At 52.3% G+C, this 15,075-nt stretch overlaps 7 protein-coding genes across 7 annotated transcripts in view; 2 read left to right on the top strand and 5 right to left on the bottom strand. All coding sequences in view use genetic code 12, as the record gives it.

Annotated features, from left to right (window-relative positions):
* Positions 1-927: 927 nt before the first annotated feature.
* Positions 928-3,138, bottom strand: DIURU_005331 (uncharacterized protein; the record flags this gene model as incomplete). Its single annotated transcript, XM_034158302.1, has 1 exon — positions 928-3,138. One exon carries the CDS (start codon positions 3,136-3,138, stop codon positions 928-930), a length of 2,211 nt encoding a protein of 736 aa, XP_034009955.1.
* Positions 3,139-4,133: 995 nt separating this feature from the next.
* On the bottom strand, positions 4,134-5,729 carry MSS11 (Mss11p; the record flags this gene model as incomplete). The annotated part of the gene is made up of 1 exon (XM_034158301.1): positions 4,134-5,729. One exon carries the CDS (start codon positions 5,727-5,729, stop codon positions 4,134-4,136), a length of 1,596 nt encoding a protein of 531 aa, XP_034009954.1.
* A 945-nt stretch (positions 5,730-6,674) lies between these two features.
* On the bottom strand, positions 6,675-8,600 carry DIURU_005329 (uncharacterized protein; the record flags this gene model as incomplete). The annotated part of the gene is made up of 1 exon (XM_034158299.1): positions 6,675-8,600. One exon carries the CDS (start codon positions 8,598-8,600, stop codon positions 6,675-6,677), a length of 1,926 nt encoding a protein of 641 aa, XP_034009953.1.
* A 1,440-nt stretch (positions 8,601-10,040) lies between these two features.
* On the bottom strand, positions 10,041-11,546 carry DIURU_005328 (uncharacterized protein; the record flags this gene model as incomplete). The annotated part of the gene is made up of 1 exon (XM_034158298.1): positions 10,041-11,546. The coding sequence occupies one exon, from the start codon at positions 11,544-11,546 to the stop codon at positions 10,041-10,043; it is 1,506 nt and encodes a 501-aa protein (XP_034009952.1).
* A 980-nt stretch (positions 11,547-12,526) lies between these two features.
* Positions 12,527-13,657, top strand: DIURU_005327 (threonine aldolase; the record flags this gene model as incomplete). Its single annotated transcript, XM_034158297.1, has 1 exon — positions 12,527-13,657. One exon carries the CDS (start codon positions 12,527-12,529, stop codon positions 13,655-13,657), a length of 1,131 nt encoding a protein of 376 aa, XP_034009951.1.
* Positions 13,658-13,800: 143 nt separating this feature from the next.
* On the top strand, positions 13,801-14,562 carry LYS5 (holo-[acyl-carrier-protein] synthase; the record flags this gene model as incomplete). Its single annotated transcript, XM_034158296.1, has 1 exon — positions 13,801-14,562. The coding sequence occupies one exon, from the start codon at positions 13,801-13,803 to the stop codon at positions 14,560-14,562; it is 762 nt and encodes a 253-aa protein (XP_034009950.1).
* A 313-nt stretch (positions 14,563-14,875) lies between these two features.
* Positions 14,876-15,075, bottom strand: part of DIURU_005325 (uncharacterized protein) — a gene marked incomplete at both ends in the record, with an annotated part of 666 nt that continues 466 nt past the window's right edge. The window contains one exon of the mRNA XM_034158295.1: positions 14,876-15,075. This exon is cut by the window's right edge and continues 466 nt beyond it. Coding sequence (XP_034009949.1) covers positions 14,876-15,075 — 200 coding nt within the window.

The following is a 15,075-nucleotide window of genomic DNA, read 5'->3' as shown; positions in this document are numbered from 1 at the left end:
ACCTTCAGGTGTTACAAAGACACTTGATGTAACTCAAAAACACGTCCCGCCTCGCTAGCAGCGACGAATCTCAGCGATGTGCTTTCTGTATCCCAAAGACGGCTTTGACCCATCGATTGGCACCACAAACCTCGACGATTATTATTGATGGCTCATTATCCTTACTTGACTAATACAAAAAACCAAACAATCGTTTCCGTTGACGTCAAAGCCGATGTAGCACTTCTATGAATATTACATACGACAAACCATCCTAGATTGACTACAACATGGGAAACTCTGTCAGCTTTGGCTTGCGCAAGCAGCACCAGAGTTTATCGCTTAAAGAAGATGGGATATGAGGCTTACGTCACGAGCCGACGCTTGGCGGCACCGCAATCTCTAAAGAAAAAAATTACCCTGCTGCTGCCGACGCCATGACGTTCGCTCATCGACGTCGACTCACCTATTTTCTTCGCCAGATATTGTTCGGTGCCTGCAGACTTTTCTTTCGACGATTTCATTTCACCTTCCGTCGTGAATTTTGCCCGCAACGTCATCATGGGACATGCCGCATGCGAATACAAAAAAGAAAAATTTTAAATCTTATTTAATCACTTCGCCGAGCTTTGTGTCGCATAATATCGGGGCATGGGATATTTTAGATATGGGTGCTTTGTGACTGGAACTCGGCGTTGTTGCCTCGGCCAGCTTTGTGCCTTGCGTAGGCGTCTACAGCGACATCGATGCGTCTCGCTAGTTTTCGGGTATTTCATGTCGTCGACCAAAGATCGGCGGCTTTATAATATTCCCCGACATTGACTCGCTCTCACTGGTAGCAGGCGTCAGTCAGACAAGGCATGATTATTATATTACAATTATGTGGCCGAGAGAAGGGAAGGAAACGTATCTATTAACCCTCAGGCCAAAAAATTCGCCAGAACAACATTATCTGCTGGCCATGTTTTTATCGAGAGCGGCGAGGAACGCCGGGTTGGGCTTTGGCATCGCCTCTGGTCTTGCCAGGGGAGCCTCGGGAGGGTACACCGGATCACCCGTCAGCTTTAGCGCGCGGTTCTCCAGCTCAAGGTTGTAGATGCGGTCGAACGACTCCTCCAACTTCTGCTTTAGCTCTTCGCGCAGAAAGCGGTGGTCGTCGTTCTCGATGTCGTCGTAGTTGGTGAGCTGGGTCGCTGTGATCATGTCGGTGAGGCCGCTGATGTTCAGCAGCACCAGGTTCATCAGGTACCGGTTGAACCGCTTCAGACCTCTGAGCGGCGGCGTGGCAGAATTGGCAAACTGCTCGAGCAAGTTGTGATTATAGCCGTCGTACGAGGGTGGGGGAAGGTTGTAGCTTTCGTCGTAAGGCGCCAGCCCTGCTGGCGACTTGAGGCTCTCGCTGTAGCTGCGACCGTGAGTTTTATCGTGTTGTTCTTCAACCACGGTAAGCAAGCCTAAGGAGAGCCCGTTCGACATCCGCTTTGATTTGCGCAGAGTAGTGTCGACGTCAGGTGCTGATTGTGTCAGCAGCGGGATTGAGTTGCGTTTCTTCGACGCCAGCGTGTGGAACAGTTTGAGCGAAAACGGCCGGTCCAGCTTATTAGGTTTCGGCAGCGACACCACCAGCAGCGTCAGCGTTTGCTCGCCAAACGAGTCGCGCTCAAGCTCGTTGAGGAACAACCGGTGCATCTCCTGGACGGCACCGATGTCGTCGGCGAACTGGCGGAATATCTCGAGTTTCTCCTGGATCTCGTCGATGCTAGTGACATTTGCCGTCAGCTGGTGGTACTTGACAAAGTACTGGACGTTGGTGGAAAGCCCCTGGAGTTTGTCGACCAACGAGTCCAATTGCGACGGTTGTTTCCGCTCAACGGCATTCAGAAGGGTAAGGACGTCCTCGTGTTCGCGACCAGGGGTACGTGGGTAGAGGTGGTCCAAATCAGAGAACATCTGGCCAAAAGTATCGGTAGTGGTGTTAAACTGAGTGAGGATCAGACGTAGTTGGGTCAATTTGGCCTGAAACGGCAACCATTGCGGCGAGTCGTGGTGGTCGTCAATTTCAAGGTGGTCCATCAATTTATAGACAAAGAAATTAGAACTTGACGCCGCCTCTATCAGAAGTAATTGACACACAAGCACTTTGCGTAGCTGATTAAACTTGTTGATCAAAAACACCACTTCGTCCACCGGTCCCGTCTTTTGCGGCACTTGGATCTTCCACTCTGCCCACAGCGGCGCCAACACAGCCAAGTTGATCAGGTTGATGGTGCAGTACTGTTCAAACACGTCGGCCAGCACCATCGGCATCACTTTGGCGATCAGCGTCACTAGATTAAACGCCAAAAAGTTTATGGCCCCCACTAAGTGGTGGTGGAGACGGCTGCGGGAACTCTCGCTCGACTCCTCGCCAAGGAAGCCAAACTGTTCATCGTGTTTCAATGCCAATAAGTGCGAAATGATTTGTTTGTTGATGCGGTAGTTGGCAGATAAGAATTGGGTGACAATGCTTAACGTTTGGGTCAGTGCCACTGCCATCGCGATGCGGCGGTACTTGATGATCTTTACTGCCTGGAGTAATAGCACGTGCACCAATGAAAGGTGTTTTCTCGTCAATGGCTTCCCAAAAAGCGGTTGCTTAAGCATCACTAATATGAGCAGAATCACCGTCAATATCCGCCCCAGCCGGTACTGTTGAGGTACGGTGATGGCATATGACGGCTTACACACCACTTGGGGAGTATCGGCTACTGCCAGCACCGGTATTAGCGGCAAAGTGACGGGGTGGGCCACTGGCTGGGGTGGCCGCGGTAGCAGCGCCAACGCCTGGTCGTTCTTCAGGAGGATCATGGCATCGTCAAGCAAGTTCAGCACGATGAGCGAGTACCTGAATTGTTCCCAAAACTGGGGGCACTTGTGGTGGAGGCTCAAATAGTGACGGATGAAAAGGGAGTAATTGTGGTTGTTCTGTTTAACCAACGGCACCCCGTACTTGTAGTGGTAGTACTTGAGGTCAAACTGTCGAGGGTGAGTGGGTAACGAAGGTGCTGGTGGCTCGGGTACCCTCCCGATGGCGGGGGGCGGCTGGAGGTCGTCGATGCCCCAGTCCAGGGCCTCCCCCGCCTTGTCCCGCGAAAACACCCGTTGGAGTTGGGCAAACATCAGTCAGGTGGTCGACAACTCCAAAGATACACGCGCCTGGCTCCCTCAAGAATTGTCACGCCTGGCCTGGAGGATGTTGTTTATCGGGTGATGATTGGCAGGGCTACCTGCACTGGGTTTGTTTTTCCTGCGATGTACGGAGGCGCATATGATTTGTGCAGGGGCCACCCCCGTACCCCAGATGGCCCAAGTGGTGGTAATTGCAGGCCAAGTAAGGTAGACTTTAAGCTATTTTATAGTTTTGTTGAAATTCATAGATTGATTGTTACTACTTAGGTTGATTATTTCCTTAAGTCTACGCTTGCTAGACCCTATTTTTGTGTGCCATGGAGATGACCGAGGCCAACAGTCAACTGCGATCGGTTATTTACTGTGCGAACCAAACCGATAAAGGCTAATTAAACATTCGCGGATGGCGTGAGCGTACATAACTTAACCAAACGGCGCTAAAATGGCCTCCAACATTGCCCCGCTGGAAGTTACCCATGTGAGTAGTCGAGTGTACTTTTGTAAACTGGCAGTGATTTCTTATCGCATATAACTCAAAATCCAGCTTTGTTTACATTACGACTTCACCGATTTAAAGTATAATTTCTTGGACTTAGAAGCAGAGTCGTGTGTAAGCGACTGTGTCACGCTTATGATCAACAATGCGGATGTGAGGCTAAGCAGATTCGAGGCTAGTTCGAGACTGTTTAATGTACTTGAGAGAAGTAGAAATTTAAACCACTCATCTGATCATGGTGCCTAAGTATCCTTAAACTAGATCAACCTCACCTGAACCCTCCTTTCGCGTGATCAACTAGACTCAATGGACAATGAACAGTAGATATGTAGAACAACCATCACCCTTTGCTTGAATTTTAATGAGTGATCAGAAAACAAACCATTCTCGAAACTTTATCTCAACTGAATATTGAGCCGCCTTTTGGCAATGTCATCTTTATCATCTACAATGGTTTGAGGAAACGTGATTATCTCTTTATTAAGTAGCATTAAAACCCCATGGAAAACCAGTCGGTGTCAAACTTCGTGTTTTGCATGTTGCCTTCGGGGATGAGGTTAATGTCCATGTCCGCCAGCGCATCCATGGGCATCAAGTCGAAACTGATGGCGTCGCCGCCAAACTGGTCGCTCAACAAGTTAAAGTCAGCGTCCAGCGATACCACACCAGCTCCAGTTTGCAGCAGCGGCGGCGGCTGTTGGTTGCCCGGCTGAGACCCTGGCGGTTGCAGCTGGCGCCCGTCCAGGCTGATGACCAGCTTATCGTCCAGCGGCGGCTGTTGTTGCGGGGGCACTGAAGGATTCCCGGGACCGCCGGGGCCTCCAGGAGCGGTGTTAGCCCGAGCATTGGCCGGCATCAGTTGCTGAGGTTGATTGGCCCCAGGGTGAGGTCCTTGCGGTTGCTGATGAGCTTGAGGTCCACCTCGAGGTGCCAGATTAGGCCCTTGATTAGGTGCACGTCCCGCCGCTTGTTGTGGTTGTTGTGCCAAATTAATGGAGGCATTATGCTGCTGCTGAGGACGACCACCAGCTTGGGGACCTCCCTGAGGTATTTGTGGTTGAGACATCACTCTCTGGGGTCCGCCGGGAGGACCTGCTGCCGCCTGTGGACCTTGCTGTTGCTGAGGACGTTGCATCATATTAGGTTGGCCCATATGAGGCGTTTGACCGCCAGCCTGAGGAGGGCCCAGGTTAGATGGAGTCATCATCGGTTGGTTAGCTTGGCCCTGAGGTCCTGGTGCCGGTCCACCCGGCTGTCCCGGTTGATTAGGCCACTTATATCGCGGCTGAGGCTGTTGCCCTGGCCCTGGCTGCCCTGGCCCTGAACCTGGTGGCGGCTGAGGATGACCAGGTTGTTGTGGTGGTTGTTGCTGAGGACCCGGACGCCCCTGGTTGGGTGGCTGGGAGAATGCTTGCATTTGCGGCGTGGGCGGTTGTGCCATGTGTCCCAGTTGCGGCGTGCCTTTCGGGTAGTGTCCCATTTGAGGGATAGGCAGTTGTTTAACCTTACGGTTATTGGTAGGTTCAGCAGTAGTAGGGGTACCATTAACAGCAGCGACAGACGAGGCCGCCGAGGGGGGACGCATCGGTGGCTGCTGTGGCTGTTGCTGCTGCGGTGGAGGTTGAATGTGTTGTTGTTGTTGCTGTTGTTGTTGTTGTTGTTGAGGGGTCATTTGCGGTGTAGGCGCCATGCCGGGCGGTCCTGTCGACGGCTGGTGAGGCATTATCGGTCTCTGGTCGGCCCGCTGCGGTTGGGGGTAATTTCGGTGTTGGGCGACGGGGGTCTTCTGTGGCGGTCCCATCTGTGGAGTCACTCGGGGATTGGGCTGGGCCGTGGCCATCCGGTGGAACATCTGGTTCATCAGCGGGTTTACCAGCAGCTGGACCAGCCACAACAACTGCCACCACTGGAGGAGGAATTCCCGCTGGCTGGAGTCCGAGCTTGCTTGAGCAAGGCTCTGGCGCTTGCACTCGTGCAACAAGCTGTTGGCGGTGTCGTGGTGGCCCTGGTCGACGAGGTACTGGTATAGGTGGATCAACAACAAGTCATGGGGGTCCTGAGGGGATACCGGCGTGGGTCCGTTCATCGGATAGTCACAGAGGCCGCGGGGTGGTGAGGGGGAAACGTCGGGAGCGTCGTGATGAGAAATTTCCGGAAGGGTGTTTGCAAGCGGTCAGTGACGAGAAACAGTGTGTTTGAGTGTGGAGTGTGTGCTGTGCCCAAAAACCGTCTCTGAAAAAATATCCACCTAACGACACGAGGCAACCCCAACAACGAGGTGGTCTTTATAGGGAAAAAAATCGTAGGGAAAAGTAATTGAATGTCACGGAAAATATATACGCTAATCATCGTTTGTTTATGCCTGAGTGTATGCCTACGGTAGGGGGGAGTACAGGGAGGCGCTGGTGGCCAGAGTCGCTAAGGCGAGGAATGCTGCGAGGGGGCGAGACAGAGGCTGACATCGCGAAATTGAGAGTGGGGAGGGGGGAGCGAAAATCGCATTTACGGGCGGGCTTTCGGAGCAGATACCACTAGCTGGACTACCACTAAAACTAACTGATTTCCAAGGGCAACACTCTTTTTTTTAACCAATCTTGCTTTGAGGCGGGCAACATCCCCCACCAATTGTTCGACGCCTGGGTCGTCTATATCGCGGCGGGGTGGGGTACACGGCGCGCTCGTCGTCCGAGGGGGGAGTGGCGTCAGTGCTATTGGTTGGGATGAGGGAGGAGGCCAGGCAAGGAGGCGGCGATGACCTAATCGCTGGAAAACTCGTCATTCATAAGGTCTTTTTACGTCACACTACTGCACCTCCGGCTATCTCAGACCTGGTGCCTGTAGTCACCCTATCTTGTCGATCGACGCGCCGCTCGGCATTTAATCACCACACAAGACCATCAAGCGGTGACAATAGTAGATAACGAAGTGGGGTAGGACCAATGACCAAAATAAGTGTGGCGTGAGTGAATTTTCGTAAGTTTCGTAAGTTTATGGGTATGCTATGGGGGTTTTTATATGCTAGGAGACGGGTTTAATCAAGACACGGGTCGGGGCCCGAGTCATCGGGGTACTGGCCCAGGTCGTGCGTGGGCACCATTTCGTCGCCTTGGCGATGGAAGTAGATGCCGTGGACCATCACCGTGTCGAGCTTGGGGAACCGGTGGGAGATGTATTTGATCACGGGACGGAGCTGGTGGATAATGTATGTGGTCACCCACTGGTCGAGATCTGGCCGCAGGCGGCACCCACAGCTATCGTCGTCGTGGAACCCGTGGTGCAATGTGTATGGCATCCCCTTGTAGATGGGGTATTGGTCGACTTGGTACACTTTCTCCTTGATGGGAGTACACACCTCGCGGTCGAACTGGAGCTTCATAAGCATGTAGCCAATGACGAGGTAGAAGGTGCTGTCGTGGTCGATGGGCTCGTCAAAGTTCTTTAATGGGTAGAACTGGCGGTGGATGCGGTCAAGCACCTCGGCACACCCAGAACACCGGCAAGTGTGGAGCCATGACGAGTAGAACTCGGGCTTATAATAGACAAACAGCGTCAAGAAGTCAGGGAGCACAAGTTGCCGCAAGTTGTTAGTGATCACCAGGTCGCGAGGGAACAGCAGACAGAAGAATGCCTCCACAAGCTTGAAGTTGAGTTTATTGATGAACTCGGACAGCATGCGGTCGGTGTTATCGAACATCTTGTACCCGGGAGTGGCAAAGTCAACAAACACCCGTTTAACTCCCACCAACGTGCGTAAGAACTCACCAATGGGAGTCAACATGCCTTCAAGCAACTGGTGGGGCCGGAGCCATTCCGAGTCGCTGAAGTTTTCGATCTCGACGTTCTCGAGGTTGGGGAGCCCGCCATGGCTCAGAGAGTAGGCGGCAAGGTCACGGAAGAACTCAGCAAAGCACAGACAGTCAGCAGCGCGATGACGGAAGCAGTCGATTTTAAAGTGGAGACGGTGAAGCGTGGTGAGATCAATCTTATCGGTGACGGTAGCGAAATCGAGACGGACATCGCCGCTTTCGTTACCGTCATGGTCAAAGTACAGCGAGTCGTTGTGTACATGGAATAACGTGAACCCCTTAAGTTGGAGCCGGGTGTCTCTATGAGCAAGCTTTAGCAGTCGTAACACTTTGATCCCCTGGTGGTGGTTAGTGTTGACTGTAAGCGTGAATAGTGAATGCATGAACTGGTATTGGGGCCGGCCAAGATCAAGATCAAACATCGATTCCTCCTCGGGCATCAACAATAAGTTGGTGAGACAGGGAGGCACCATCGGCAGTATAACCTGATTGTAATCAGTGACAAATAACTTAAAGATGTGGCGACGAACGTTTTCGTTGCGCAAAAACAGTTGGAGTTTGGTGAGCCCCTGGTCGTATTCCATAAATGTGATGTGGAGGAACTCCACCGCCTCCAGCCACTTGCCAAAGAAATCAAGGAGATGGCCCTGGATCTGTTTCACGTCTTCGTCATAATCAGGACACTTGTCAAACACAAATATTTTCACCAACTGGATCAACTCGGGACTGTAGTGGAGACTGGCGATAAACCGGCGCAAATTGGCTCGGGAAAAGATAAACGCCAGGTCCATCAGCTTAATGCCACATTCACGGATATAGTGGTGTGAATCGTCAAACCGTCGGGCAAACTCGCCGTCGAGAGCCACGGTGACGCGCCGGTAGAGCCGCCTCCGAGCCACGGGGTAGAGTTGATGGCAGCACTGTTGGAGATTGACCAAATCAAACTGGTCGACGTATTCACACACGAGAGCCAACACCTCCTGGGGGAGTCCGAGCAACGGACTCAGCTGATAGCCAGAGTTGCCGGCGGCGATCAGCTGTCGGCAATCGCCGCGGTAGTCGTCGATGTCGGAGACGACACCGTCGGAACCGCCAATAAACTCCATCAACGGCAGCCTTAGTATGGGCACCATCCGCTTGCTTTTGGCCATGGCGCCCAGAGAAGTTTTTTTAGCCTAGCGGAGGTGGTGGTAGTGGGTGACGATCGATCTCGTCGCTTGCTTCTCCGCATGTAGGAACGCAGCTAATATATCGCTCGCCAGCACCCGCGGAAGGCTCCTAGTTACCAGAAATGACGGCTCCGTCAAAGAAAGACCACCAGCACGCTCATTGGGTGGGAAGCTTGAGCTGGGTTTAATTTTTCAGTTTAGGGGGGTGATCAATCATAAAGATTTGGTATGATGGCGCGTAGCTTTGAGGTCGTGGTTACATAAAGCTGCTTGCCTGTCACCGCTTTATGAATACTAATGCATTGCTCGTGAAATTGGTGGGCACATGAGCCCTGGCACGCGTCTGGTTTCTGCCCCTATTTTGGCCGGTGGCCGGCGCGCGCTTTGGTAATCGCCACCCAAAAAGTAAGATTGTGAGCCCTGTACGATGCCCACGCCCTTCCCCTATAGAAGCCTTTTACCTCCGCCGTGATCGCCACCAATATGAGACAATAATCCCACATGAAAATTGCATATCGCCCATCACGGCACAGCGCAGCTCTCGCTTCGCAATTGCCACAATAGTAAACGCTTTTCGTACTCGGGTGACCGCGTGAAATATAGGGGTAACGGGCCCCATCATCTGCTCTCGACCTACATAATTCTTGTCAATTTCTACTATACGTTCCCCCATCGTTCGGTGTCTTCCGTGTCTGTTATATACACCAATTCCCCTCGTCTGCAATCCCCCCCACTCCCCCATTGAATGGATAGGGATCTTTTCGTCGCCCTTATACGCTGTGTGGTGTTCGACGTGCTGATCCGGGTCACCTTGGCCTTTGAGCGATTGATGCTGCCCCTGCCCCGGCCCCGCCGACGAGCCCGCTAACCTTCCCCAGTTTCTGGGGTAAGATGTGACGCCGACGTCGATACGAGATGATCGTTGTCTGTTAGCGATTATTTACCTCACCGGCAGCGGGTGGTCCGGAGGCGATCCACGCCCTGTCGCCGCATTGGGCGAAGAGGATCGACCACCTGCGTATGCCACGATCACCCCCAACGCCTAGACACTTCTTGCATTCACCACACTATTTATTTACCGTCATATAGATCATCAATCAATTATACTTCGTCATTTCCACTGCCGTCTTAGAGCATCAAATTTCTCGGCGAGCGTCTCGTCATGTCAATTAAGACTTCTAAGTTGGTGTTGGCACTCTTGGCATGTCTGCATCCACGATCTCTACACCGTTGTCAATCTTTCTATTCTTCGACATCACTCATTCCATTCGATAATTACTAGAGCTAAGTGTCTGATAATAAGCCATAAATTGTCTCAATAGTCGGGCATGTTTTTGGGAGGTGACGAGCCTCATACCCATTAATATACTCCTTACAAATATTTGATCGTCAACGTTTCATTACCATAGAACTAATCATTACTTACAACTTGTTGCCAAGGTTGACGTGGACCGCCTTGGCCTGGGTGTAGATCGACAACCCGTATTCACCAAGCTCACGACCAACACCAGACATCTTGACCCCACCGAAGGGGATGTGGCAGTCCAGGTCGTTCGACGAGTTGATCCACACCATCCCGGCTTCGATGTCGGCGGCCATCTGGTGGGCCACCGTCAAGTCCGAGGTGAAGATCGCCGCCCCTAACCCGTAGTAGGTGTCGTTGGCAAGGGTAAGCGCCTCTTCGTCCAGCGAGAACTTGCCCACCGACACCACGGGCCCGAAGATTTCGTCCTTGACGATCGACATTTCCGGCTTGACGTCGGCGAAAATGGTGGGCTTGATGAAGAACCCCTTGTCCAACCCTTGGTCGGTGTTGGCTTCACCACCCAACACCACTCGGGCACCTTCCTTTTTCCCGGCTTCAAGGTAGCCGAGAATCTTGTCACGCTGTTGCTTCAGCACCTGGGGACCCACCACCACTTCGTCGTTGAAGATCGACCCTTGCTTGTACTTGTCCTTAACGTGAGCAGCAAATTGGGTCAAGAACTTGTCATAGATCAGCTCGTGGACGTACACTCTCAGCGTCGAGCAGCACACTTGCCCTTGGTTAGACATGATACCCACAGCAGCCCATTTAACGGCCTGGTCCAAGTCGGCGTCGGCTCTGATGATAAGAGGCGACTTACCACCACATTCCAAAGTGACGGCCTTTAAGTTAGTGGCAGCAGCCCTTTGGATGATTTGGCCGGTAGCAGTGGAACCAGTGAAGGCGATCTTGTCCACTTGCATGTGTTCCGAAAGCGCCTTACCGGCGACACCACCGAACCCAGAGATGATGTTGACCACCCCGGGAGGGAAGCCGGCCTTCTTAATCAACTTGGCCACGTACAACATCGACAACGGGGTGATTTCTGACGTCTTCATCACCACGACGTTACCGGCAGCCAAAGCGGGACCAAGCTTCCACGCGGCCATGGCAATGGGGTAGTTCCAAGGGATAATTTGACCACAAACCCCGTAAGGTTCGTGGATGGTGTAGGCAAGCTTTTTGGGGTCGTTTTGGATCACTTTCCCCTGTACCTTGTCGGCCCAGCCGGCGAAGTAGCGGATGCAATTGGCCAGCTCAATCACGTCCAAAATGGCGTTTTGGGCTCTGGGCTTACCCGAGTCCCAGGCTTCGAGCGCCAGCAAAAGCTCGCGTTCTTCGTCCATCAATTGGGCGAGCTTATTCAACATCTTGCCCTTCTTAGCCCCCAGCACTTTACGCCATTCCTTAAACGCCTTTCTCGCCGCTGCGACGGCGATGTCGACATCTTCGGCCCCGGCCTCGTAGACGGCGCCGTTGACGTCGCCGGTTTCGGGGTTGATCAGATCAAAAGTCTTCCCCAGCTTCAGCTTGACGAACTCGTTATTGATGAAGAGCCCCAGCGGCTGTTGGTACTTCAACCCATTGGGCAAAGTGACTTCGTATTCGAGGGGCAAAGACATGGTATTCCAACGGAAAATGGTGGGGGAGGGGGGTGGTTTCTGCAGCTATTTATACTGCTTCGTTTAAGGAGACCGACGGGTGCATTAAGCCGAGCGTAAGGAGGGGCGAGGGGGTGAAAAGTGAAAAATGGGGTCCTTGGTGACTTTAGCGGTTGAAATTGGTAGCTACGAATACGTGATAGCTTAGGGAGCCGTTACGATCGGTTTACGAGCCCCAGTTTTGCAATTGTGGTGGCGCCACCACCCATTTTCACCGTGGTCGAGGCGCCTCGACATGCCCAAATAGGCAATCCGATCCCGCGAGTGGACGGCCACCGTTGGCGGCTAGACAAAGGGCGATAACGCCCGCAGCCTACCATGGTGGTTACTAAAAGCCCGCTCGCCACCGAAATTGCGCTTGACCACCAATCAGGCAAGAGTGTGGCGCATCACGTCAACTCACTCCCGCGCGTGTAATCTCGCCGTGGGTGTATGGGGGCATAAAGCCTATGATGACAGCAGAGGCCAACAGTTGCGTACTGCACAGTAGTAAACCCGATCCTAATTGACATAAACTGTGAGAATAAGCCCTAAGGTGAAGTTCAACAGATACCACTCCCAAGTACCCCATAAATTAGAATTAATAGTATTACAACAAGGCAAGTGAACGAATGAGATTAATCGAGCTTGCTAGCAGAATATTGTCGAATTGTTGCACCTGAAAACCCCTTCTCCTAAGTGAGTATTGCCTTTCTAGTGACTCACTGATACCCATTCATTTTTACTTCAATTGATATTTTAGTGTTGGTGAATTGTTATCTAAACATGTGTAGGTAAAAGTCGCTATACTAGTTGGTTGTCCGAGACCCAACTTCACCTTATTGATGCCTCGGGGTAAACGGCTCCAATTTTTCGGAGAGATAGCGAAGCCAGGGCTGCGAACAGACGGCGATCCTACCAAAGTCAATTACCATACACTTACATCGCCAACTATCTGCCTGATGTCAGCGAAAATCATTGAAAACTTCGATAAGCCCAGTCCTGCCGGTAATGAGTTCCGCAGTGACACTTTTACCACGCCCACAGTGCTGATGGTGCTGGCACTCCAACACGCCACGGTGGGTGATTCCGTGGTTAATGAAGATGAGGCCACCAATGCCCTCGAAGCAAAAGTGGCGAAGCTCGCTGGTAAAGAACGAGGCTTGTTCTGTGTCAGTGGTACTCTTTCCAACCAAATTGCCATCAGAGCCCATTTGCACCAACCGCCATACTCGGTGTTGGGTGACTTCAGATGCCATGTGTTCGTCCACGAGGCCGGGGGCATTCCTACGCTTTCCCAGGCATTGCCCATTTCTGTCCACCCCAAGAACGACTTGTACATGACGTTGGAAGATGACATTCTCCCCAATTACGTGCCTGACGACGAAGACATCCACTGTGCCCCCACGAGACTCATTTGCCTCGAAAATACCCTTCACGGGATGTTGTACCCGATTGAGGAGATCAAGAAGATCAGTGAATGGGCCCATGCTAACGGTATTGCCGTTCACTTGGACGGAGCGCGGTTGTGGGATGCCACGGTGGCGCTGGGCCACCTGATTGAAGACTACGCCAAGTACTTTGATCTGGTATCGCTTTGCCTTTCAAAAGGTCTTGGTGCCCCTATTGGGTCGGTGTTGGTGGGTCCTGAGAAGTATATTAAGAAAGCCAACCACTTTAAGAAGCAGAATGGTGGGGGTATTCGTCAGAGTGGTATCCTTACGGTGATGGCTTCGCAAGCCCTTGACGACAACTGGAGCAAATTGGCCACTGCCCATGCGTTTGCTAAGGAAGTGGGAGAATTTTTGGAGGGTCAGGGTGTGAAATTGCACCACCCCGTGCAGACTAACTTTGTCTTTATCGATATGGCGGAAAACAAGATGGACCCGCTGGTGTTTGAAGCCAAAGCCAAGCAACACAACGTCAAGGTGTGGCCCGGCAGGCTTGCATTCCACTACCAAAACACTCGTGAAGGGGTGGACAACCTTAAACGAGCACTTCAAGATACCATCGATGAGTCGAAGAAGAACCCGTACCAGGGCCCTCGAGCCAAGTTCTACAGCACCGAAAAGACCGATCTCCCCACCAACTAGAATACGCTAGATATCTCATAAATATTCCATGAAAAGTATCATAAAATTTCATTTTAAAATTGATAGATTTCGAGTCATTGTCGTCTCCACATTTCGCACCCGACTGCACTATCTCGCACTACTGGTATCGACATCGCTGGGCGATGGCTACCCTCTATACCACAGAGATCACTGACGACCTCCTATGTTGGCTCAGTGATGACTACAACTTTGAGACTATACTACGGCTCATCAACATCCCTGCTCAGGCATCAATTCGTCGCGTGGGCGACGCTACCTTGAGGGCGATGCGATTGATGAGTCGGTTATTCAACCTCTACGCTGTGGCTCATTTTGAAGGTTTGCAGAGTCAGTGGTGGCAACAAGTGACTATTCACCATGACCCTCACGGTAAGCCTCATGCCGTGGTTGATGGCAAAGTGGTGTTTTTCAATAATCTGAGCAGTAACCGGCACCTAGCGGTGGTGGTGAGTTCAGACCATCAAGTGGGCGTCGACCTTAGCCATGCTCAGCAAAATATCGATCCTGATAGTGTCGTTGATCAATTTGCTCCCATATTCTCCGCTGAAGAACAAAACACCATTACTAGCCTGCCTGACGTCTACTTAGCATTTAACCATTTCTGGACACTAAAGGAGGCTTACACCAAGTACGCAGGGACGGGGCTCCACGCAACCAACCTCGCCGAGCTTGCCTTCACCATAACCACGCCGTTATCCGCTAGCCATCACCTACTTGCTGATGAAAAGTGGCTTGCGGCTACCGGTCCCGAACCAGCGATATCGCTGGTATTGGCACCACCAACTTCTAGTCTGCTTGCAGTGATCGTGCTGGTGGTCGGAGTGACGACGGTTGGCTGGAACCCGGTAAACTTTGCCGCCGTGATCACCGCTGGTGGACGATAATCTCTCATAATATGAGACAACGTCACCTCGGCCCGACGCACGGACGGACGAAGGGCGCAAAACCCGCAAACAACGCCACCTGGCTAACGGGTGGTTGGTAGTACAAACACGCCACAGTTGCTAACTAATAAGGTGGCAAGACAATAGGCCCGTGAAACTGTGGTCACGACCCGCATACTTCACCACCGTCACAAGTCGCGTTTCATGGCCCCGCACCCAGTGATGAAACGTTAGCCACGCCACGCCTAACGACAATTGGTAAACACAAAATTAATCGATTATCTATACACCATTAACTATCAGCAGGCTTAGATCAACAAAGCACCGGCAACGGCACCGACAATGGCGACACCGTACGAGAACGAGGCGAGTTGACCACCCGACTTGTCAGAGCCCGAGCCGTTCTTGCCACCAGCAGCGGCACCCGACGACTTAGCGGCACCCGACGATTCAGCGCCCGAAGACTTAGCGGCACCCGACGACTTGGCAGCACCCGACGAGCCAGATTCAGCG

Source organism: Diutina rugosa (genome assembly GCF_008704595.1).
Source record: "Diutina rugosa strain CBS 613 chromosome Unknown scaffold11_size279379, whole genome shotgun sequence".
NCBI lineage: Eukaryota > Fungi > Ascomycota > Pichiomycetes > Serinales > Debaryomycetaceae > Diutina > Diutina rugosa.
Note: the sequence above shows the minus strand (reverse complement) of the source record. Positions and strands in the feature narration are given on the sequence as shown.